The sequence below is a fragment of the Colobus angolensis genome, unplaced genomic scaffold, assembly GCF_000951035.1.
Source record: "Colobus angolensis palliatus isolate OR3802 unplaced genomic scaffold, Cang.pa_1.0 Scaffold592, whole genome shotgun sequence".
Classification (NCBI taxonomy): domain Eukaryota; kingdom Metazoa; phylum Chordata; class Mammalia; order Primates; family Cercopithecidae; genus Colobus; species Colobus angolensis.
The window spans coordinates 1,003,001-1,012,109 of NW_012119510.1; the positions used below are offsets into that span (position 1 = coordinate 1,003,001).

Here is a 9,109-nt window from a genome sequence, read left to right on the forward strand (position 1 = left end):
ATAGTCATCATTTAAAGTTATGGAACCACCATTTTAAGACTATAGCTGAGACAGTGAAAAAGATTGAACTTCACTGACTCCATCTTGCTTTTAACCTTCTTTTAAGTTTGTCCTTGTTTATTCCTGGGCATAGGCTGAACTAACTTTGGGAGGACTTAGTTTATAATTTAGCTTTGAAACAAAGACAATAATAGTTCTTTGCCAAAACAAACCTCACTGCCTGTGGACTAGACTGCCTAAAGTCACAAGATGGTAATTTTTGGTAACCTTACTAAATTCAAAATGTAGCTATTTTATTAAACCAATGTCATTGTCAAATTATTAAATATTACACAAGTAAAGATCATTCTGGTTTTGGCTGGGTTTATAGTTCTGTAACCCCTATGTCAAATTTTGTCACCTTATAGTATTTGGTAGGGATAAGCATAAAATTACTTGATTAATAAATGCAAACAAATATGTATGCTGGCAATTCTGAAAACATTTCTAGTATTATTTTACCAATAATTTTAAAGTTAGTTTACTTATTAAAGGTTTTACTAAAGTTACATAAAGTTGAAAACACATTTGACTAGTCTTTTCTTTTGTCCTGATAAAGTATTGATTCAAGTGCTTTTATTTTTCTTTAAACCAATTAATTAGAGCTCTTTCATATATTTTCAGTAGTGAAACACTGTGTCCGCAACACATAAATACATAGAGGTATTAGGGATGCTGAAAGAAGTACATCTTATAGATTCATAAACACTGTTGTTTTTTTTTTCCTTAGACATTCAGATTCTTGATAACCAGTTTCACAACCCTAGGCGGTTATCAGCTAAATAGCTTTAAGTTTACATATTAAAGGAAGCAACTCAGGTGAAAAATCTAGTAGCAAAACTTACATTATAAGGTATGGAGAATAAAAGTCTAGTATGCTAGAGGAAGATTAATGATGGACATCAAATAAAACATAAAATTATAAAAATCTATTATAGGATTGTATAAGGAGAGTAATTTTGTTTACATAGGGACTACCTATGTTTCCACTGGATCTCTGAGCTTTGGGCAGAGCCCACACTGAATCCTGGCTTTCCAAAAATGGAGAATTATCCTGAGGCTAGCCCATGTGATGTTTTTACAGTGCACTTAATTTTTTTTTTTAAATAAAGACATTTCTAAGTGTCTAAATACATTCGTCTTTACAAACCCAAGAGCATCTTCTGTTGCAGTAATTATTTTAGACAATAAATCAGGTGACAGAATACAAAAGCAAGCAGTTTAAAAGCTGAGACAAACTTGTCTGTTTACACTCTTGTGGTTCCATAAGGAAAAACAGGTTTCTCCCCCAAAGGGAGTCTGGCAACTTCTCTGTTTTCGTTAAAGAACCCTGGGCTATTATATACTATTTTAGGTCTCTCATGCAGCAGAGGGTGCAAGAGAAAGGAGAGACAGCAGAAGTAAATGAAGAAAACAGGATTCAGTCAACCGTGAAGAAAAAAACTTTTGCTTAAAAAAGGACAAGGTCCTAGGAGACAAAACAAACAAACAAACAAACATACAAAAACAATAACAATAAAACAACCAAAAACACGAAGGCCTTTTAAATACAAACACACACACATACACATATACACACACATCTTCAATGTTAGCTTTTAATTAAGCTTACTTTAATCATTGATCTCCTTGAAAAAAACTTTTTAAATCTTATTACCATATTTTAGCTAGGACAAATTACAATTATTTCAGAAGTACCAAGTATCAAACCAGAAAGGGCTTTATTTAAGAAACAAAACCCAGGCTGTCATGGTGGAAAAAAGAAGGCAGGACCTTAGCTATCAAACTGCAGTGTGGGGTGACAGCCATTGCTTTCAGTTTGGCCTGGATAGCAAAAAGATGGCCTTGTTATGTAAATAAAGACTCTTCAGTAGTCAAAGTAAAAAAATCTTTCCTTTTTTCATTTTTCCTTTTGCTGGCTGTTTTTCTCCCCCCACCATACCACTTTTTTGGTAGGAACATAGCCACTTCAGAGGCCTTGTTCCCCATAATTTTGGAAATTTCCTTTGATTTGATCAAGTCAGATAGAGTTGATCAAACCCAATGGGAAAAAGACTGAAACAAAAACAAAAACAGAAATAACAATAAAAAAATAGTTAAACAAAACAAACGATGGCACAACTTACATGGTCACTGAGTGCTCTAATGGCAAAGAGAAATTAATGCCAGCTGGAACTGGATATTAATCTTTTTTTTTTTTTTTTTTGAGACGTAAAAGTTTCACTCTTCTTGCCCAGGCTGGAGTGCAATAGCGTGATCTCAGCTCACCGCAACCTCTGCCTCCCGGGTTCAAGCGATTCTTCTGCCTCAGCCTCCTGGCTGGGACTACAGGCACACACCACCACGCCCAGCTAATCTTTTGGTGTTTTTTAGTAGAGACAGGGTTTCACCATGTTGTCCAGGCTGGTCTCGAACCCCTGACTTCAGATGATCCCTCTGCCTCGGCCTCCCAAAGTGCTGGGATTACAGGCATGAGCCACCACGCCTGGCCTGGATGTCAGTCTTAACTTTAGCCAAGACAAATGCTAATTCGGTTCCTTACCTAGGGATGGGTCTCAGGCTGTGGACTGCTCTCTACCATCCTAACAAGCAGGAAAAGAAAAAAGCAAACACCTCATCTTCCCTGTTGGAAGCAAGCTCAAACTCCATAAAAGAGTTACCTGCCTTCCATCATCATGGAAAAAGGAAATCTTGCCTTCCCTGTTGGAAGCAAGTAAAACTAAACTCCAAAAAAAAAAAAAAAAAAAAAAAAAAGGGAGAGAGAGAGAGGAGTTGTACAGCAAAATAAACTTTAGATCTTGACCAAATTTTGGGAGATCAGGGACTCTCTGGAGGGGGTGCTCTCAGACCTTAGCAAATTGCCCTATTGGTTTGAGCCATAAAGTTAGCTCATGCTGGTACCAAGCACCAGTAGATATGTCAAAGGTCAGGGGCATCTCCACTCAGAATCCCTTCATGGTTGCCAAAATGTGAACCCCCAAAATCTGAGGCAGGTCTCAGTTAATCTAGAAAGTTTATTTTGCCAAGGCTGGGGATTCACGCCCATGACACAGCCTCAGGAGGTCCTGACGATGCGTGCCGAAGGTGGTCAGAACACAGTTTGGTTTTATACATTCAAGGAGACATGAGACATCAATCACCATATGCAAGATGAACGTTGGTTCGATTTGAAAAGGCAGGACAACTTAAAGCAAAGGTGGGAAAACCCAAAGTGGGCAGGGGGCTTCCAGGTCATGGGTAGTTAAGAGACGAATGGTTGCATTCTTTTGAGTTTCTGATTAGCCTCTCCAAAGGGGACAATCAGATATGCATTTGTCTCAGTGAGCAGAGGGCTGACTTTGAAAGAATAGGAGACAGGTTGGCCCTAAGCAGTTCCCAGCTTGACTTTTCCCTTTAGCTTAGTGATTTGGGGGCCCCAAGTTTTATTTTCCTTTCACAAAGGTAACATATCGATTCAACATGAGATTCATTTAGTTAGTAGTTTATAAACATTCTGCCTCTGTGCTAACATTGCACAGTCCTTTTATATTGTAAATTTTTCCATTCTGTATTCTCAGCTTCCTGTGCTACCCAGAATTCCATCATCTGACCACCATCCTAGAAGGCATTCTCATGAGGACCAGGAATTCCGATGCCGATCATCTGACCGTCTTCCTAGAAGGCATTCTCATGAGGACCAAGAATTTCGATGCCGTAGCCACGTGCGGGATTACAGAAAATACTCAGAGGATGGGTCATTCAAGGAGCCACTGGAATCAAAAGGCAGATCCCATTCCAAAATTGAGAAATTTTCAGAGTCCTTTGAACAACAGCTGTGCTTTAGAACCAAACGTTCTGCCTCTTTGGTATGTAACAGAGCTACTGAATATTTAAGCCACTTTAGAAAAGGAAACCCAAAGGTTTTGTCCTCTTTAACATTGAGGGGAACAAATGTAACCTCTTCGTTTACAGCTTAGTGATAGGATCTTTGAAAAATGACATTCAGTTTAACACAACCCAGATTGAATTTTTAAAAATTATTATTTATAATTGAAGACATCTGGTATAGGAAGAGTTCCCAGAACATTTTTCTTACCAAAGTCTTCTAGTTTTTCTTTTTCTTTTTCGAGATAGGGTCTCACTCTGTTGTCCAGGCTGGAGTGCAGTGGCCTGATCATGGCTCACTGCAGCCTTGAATTCCTGGTCTCAAGTGTTCCTCCCACCTCAGCCTCTTGAGTAGCTGGGACTACAGGCATGTGCCACCATGACTGACTAAATTTTAAACTTTTTTTTTCTAGAGATAGGGTCTTGTTATGTTGCCCAGGCTGGTTTCAAACTTTTGGGCTCAAGCAGTGCTCCTGCCTCAGCCTCCCAAAGTGCTAGGATTCCAGGTATGAGTCACCACACTCAGCCCCCTAGTTTCTTGAGCCTACTTTCATCAACCTTATTATAAATAATTGTAACTCATTCTCCTTTTACAATTTGGGGGAAAAAAAACTGCCCCTGTGGCTTCTCTCCTTTCATATTTAATCCTCTAGCAAATAGTCCATGATGGTGTTTTGTTCTCCTATACTTAAAAAACACAAGAACGACCAAACACTGTCTAGTAAGTATCCAGGAATAGGAGTGGGCTAGGTGCTCACAGTGACGTCATGGGAGTCTCAGTAAAGTAAAAGGAAGAAGAGACAGACATGAAATGGGGGGAAGTATAGAAACTCCACTCATGATGCTAAACTTGATAAATAAAGTAATAAACTAAAGATCAATTAATGTGGGGGTAGTTTCAACTCTGCAGCATGCTCACTGACTGGCCTTGAGCAAAATGCTTCTTTTTTGTAGGTCTTTGGTTTTTTGTTTAATTTTGCAAAACCGGAATAATAATGGGTTGCTGCCGTGTAGTAGACAAAACAAATAACTGAACCTAAGCGTAATGACTCCTGGTTCTGGAGCTAGACTCTGTGAGTCCACTGGTGAAGATACTTGGGTGCTTTGTGTTTCATTGTCCATCTGAGCATGGTGCTGTCTATCTAGCAGATTCACTGTTGAGACTGTCACTGTGCATCTTTGCCTTGCAGGTGACACCTTACTTTTGCTCAGAGTGACCCAGTATCCATATGGTTTCCCTTCAGTAGGCTGCTTTCTCCACCTGATCAGAAGAGGAACAAGGAAGGGAGAATAGTGAACAGCTGTCATTTTACTGTATTTAAACCTTATTATTAAGAATTCTTATAATCCCAGCACTTTGGAAGGTTGAGGCCAGGAATTTGAGACCAGCCTGGGCAACATAGTAAAATCCTGTCTCTATGAAAATTAAAAAAAAAAACAAAACTGCCAGGCATGGTGGCCTGTACCTGTATTCCTGACTGCTTGGGAGGCCGAGGCGGGACGATCCCTTGTGCCCAAGTTTGAGACTGCAGTCAGCTATGATTGGAGCCATTGTACTCCAGCCTGGGCAGCACAGCAAGACTCTCAAGGAAAAAAAAAAGAATTCCTGTTTTGCTTTTTAAAGAAAATACTGTTTGTTTTCATGTTGTCTCAGGCTTAGAGAAATGTTGCAAAAATAGGACAAAGAATTCCCATACACCCTTCACCTAGATTACCTCCAAAGGTTAACATGTCCATATTTGCCTGCACTATCTCTCCTCTTCCCATCTCCAAACACAGGCACAAGAACTTTCTCTGACATAAACACAATACAATAATTAAACTCAGGAAATTAATACTGATATAATACAATTATCTCTAATTCATAAACCTTATTTATATTTTTTGCCAGTTGTCCCAATAATATTCTTTATAGTGAAATTTGAAATCATGTGTTGCTACCGATGTTCATGTCCCTGTGGTCTATTTTACCCTGGAGCACTTTCTCAGTCTTTCCTTGTCTTTCGTGACATTAACTAATATTATTATTATAAGCCCTAGAAGTGTATAAAGTCATTTTGCTTAAAAAGATCTTCATCATATTATCTCTAAAATATAAAATATGCTTGTTGCGTTCATTTTCCACGTTCTTCCTTTTGAGTTCCAAGATACTTAGGGAAGCATTTTCTACTTTTTAAACTCGAGACTCTTTTTCATGGTTGTATATAATAAGTAGAAACCTGTTAAGAATTTATAAAATTTTTAAAATTTGCACATTATATAACTAATTTTAATTTAAATATTTTATTTTATATCAGTTTTTAAAGAGTACTTTATAAAATCTTAATGCAAAATTAGAAATTCAGAACATATACAGATACACTTCAACTTTTCCCTATTTGATAATCTACACACTTTCCTAAGGCTAACTACATTAAAAAGTGTTATTTTTCAGCAAATTTAAAAATGATTTATATCATCTTTTGTTTGGGGACCGAATGTATACTGATACCTAGATTTAAATTTTACATATTTTGACATCAAAAAGAACCAGAAACTGTTTCTATGTCCTGATCATGACCAACAATGTTATATTCTTTCATTCTGATATTTAAAAATTCAGTCGGCTTATTTTGATAATTTTCACATTTAGCATCTAAGTGATGTGATAAAATGTATTTCCGAGCATTATTTACAAGCATTTCTCAGATGGTCTTTAATCATCACTCTATTTTTTCTTTCTCGTACCATTTTGATAAGAGACCTTAATGACTGCATTAACATTGTAGAGTGGCTGACACCACTGTGTTAAACAGATAGATGCCTCAATAACTCTCAGCTAGCTCGGCTGAGCAAGCATGACCTTGCTTATGTGACCGCCACTCACCACTGCTTAACTTCACCTGATAAACACTAAGGGGTTTCCCAACATTTCTAGTTTGAATAGGAGAGGAGTAATGGTTTTGCTTGTTTATTTTTTAAAATAGAAGCATAAATAGATACCGTGGCCACATTTATTAATGCCATCGTTTTGATAATTCCTTTGAAAGGCACCCTCTGGCCATACAAACTAAAGAAGCAAGCCCCACCCTCCAGTAGGTCCCTATCACTCTGTTTACAGTTATCATTGCACTTATCACTGTGGATTATTTTTTCACTTCCTTTTAGGCTTATTGATGACTGTCTGTGTCCCTCCACCTCGCTGTAGTATCTAGGAAGTAGGTCTATTTAGTGTTATATCTCCTGATCCTACAACAGCAGTATGTGTTCAATGAATCAGTGAATAATGTGGAATCCTGGGGACACATGTTGGGGGTTGTTAATCTGGTTGGGTGTCATTCCTTAACACCTCATTCTTCCCACAGTCCTCACATGAAAATTTAGTGAAAACTCTACTATTAATGTAATTTAAGGGACTGAACACAGAGAGCTAAGAATCATTCCATGTGTGATCTCACTTGACACTTTCCCTTTCAAAAAGCACCAGGGGACTATTAATTTCATTGTGCCATGAAATCACGCCCCTCAGTATGTTCAGAGGCAAAGAGTCACAGGTGTGTACAGGTTGTACTTCCTTCTCAGACCATCTGCTGATGCCCAGTCCCCTCTATTCTTTTCTTTGTGACCAAAACCTCTAGCGACATCCTTAGGTTTATGCTAATGTATTTCTAAAAACCAAGAGGTGGAAGTCTGCTAAACCATCAGGGCTTTCTCTGTGTCTGATTATTAAGAGAGATGTGGAGTGTTGTCAGCTGCTTGTGCATTTTTACCTGTTTCTGCTCTTTCCCTTTCAGGTACCTGAAAGCAGAAAGGAGAGAAATGAAAGAGAATGCCTGAGGATGGAGATAAAATCCCGAAAGAAAGTAGAGGAAGAAAGGAGCTCTAGGAAAGAAGAACATGGAGAAGCACACATGGCTCCCCTGTTTGAAAAGGGGCCTGAATAATACTCTGCTTCCGCCTCATGACATCAGATGCTAGTTTTGGTTTTTTTCTTTGAGCCCTAATTCACCATTTCAGGATGTGGATGGGGGCGGGGTTGGGGGTAAAAACAGCTATAAAAAGCAACTGCAGATGCTGAGTGACTGCAGTGGGCAGGGTATGTAGCTGCTCCAAGATGACTTGCATCATACCCCATTTACTGCTGGCATCTTAGTTGAGAGTATATTCTGCTTGGTTGCCTTTTTATGGGAATAAAGAGAATAAAAGGTATTTTAATAGAATAAAGAAAAATTTGAAAACGTAATACAAGGTATTTAAAGAGCCACCCACATAGCTTCACCAACCCTTCTTACACATCAACTCACAAATCGTCTCAAATAAAAGTCATTGGTATGACTCTTGAGTTTACTTTCTTGTCAGAAGTAATTATGTAAGTCTGTCTAATGGCCATCATTTAAGGAGAACTGGTAATTAACCTGCCAAGTACTACGCTGGATGCTTTAATGCAGTATCTAAAATAAGCTTCACTACTCTGAGGTGGGACCTTGTATTAGTCAGGATTCTCCAGAGAGAAAGAACCAATATGATAGAGATAGATAGATAGATGATAGATAAATAGATGGATATATATATATATAAAAAATAGATAGATGATAGAGATATAGAGATAGAGGTAGAGATAAATAGGGATAGAGATATATGAGAGGGGATTTATTAGGGGAATTGGCTTACATGATTATGGAGGCAGAGAAATCCCAACATAAACTGTCTCCAAGCTGGAGAACCAAGGAAGCCAGTAGTGTGGCTCAGTTCAAGTTCAAAAGCCTCAGAACCGGGGAAGCCAGTAGGGTGGCTTAGTCCAAGTTTGAAAGCCTCAGAACCAGGGAAGCTGATGATATCACTTTCAGTCCTAGGTTGAAGGCAGGGTAGGGGAGAGTCACTGGTGCAAGTCCCTGACTCCAAAGGCCACACAGAACCTGTAGTTCTAATATCCAAGGCAGGAAAAAAGGGCATCCTAGCTTTAAGGGGGGGGGGGGGAGAGAGAGAGAAAATTCTCCTTTCCTCTGCCTTTTTTGTCTATCCAGGTCTTCAACCAATTGGATGGTGCCTGCCCACATTGGGTGAGGAGGATCTTCCTTATTCAGTCCACTGATTTAAATGCCAATCTTTTCCAGAATCACTTTAACAGATATATCTGTGCAGAAAAAAATTGTGCTTTACCAGCTGTCTGGGTGCCCCTTAATCAAGTCAAGCTGGCACCTAACATTAACCATCACAGACCTATTTT

At 38.6% G+C, this 9,109-nt stretch overlaps 1 protein-coding gene across 5 annotated transcripts in view; it reads left to right on the forward strand.

The window, feature by feature from the left end:
- Positions 1–8,224, forward strand: part of LNP1 (leukemia NUP98 fusion partner 1) — a 61,837-nt gene extending 53,613 nt beyond the window's left edge. For 2 of the 5 annotated variants that reach the window (XM_011962510.1, XM_011962511.1), the window contains 2 exons: positions 3,597–3,884; positions 7,677–8,217. In XM_011962510.1, the coding sequence (XP_011817900.1) occupies positions 3,597–3,884; positions 7,677–7,826 (438 nt within the window). In that variant the 3' untranslated portion in view covers positions 7,827–8,217. Of the gene's footprint in view, positions 1–3,596; positions 3,889–7,676 lie in introns of all 5 variants that reach the window. The other 3 variants (XM_011962512.1, XM_011962513.1, XM_011962514.1) reach the window with 3 other exon arrangements.
- Positions 8,225–9,109: the final 885 nt, after the last annotated feature.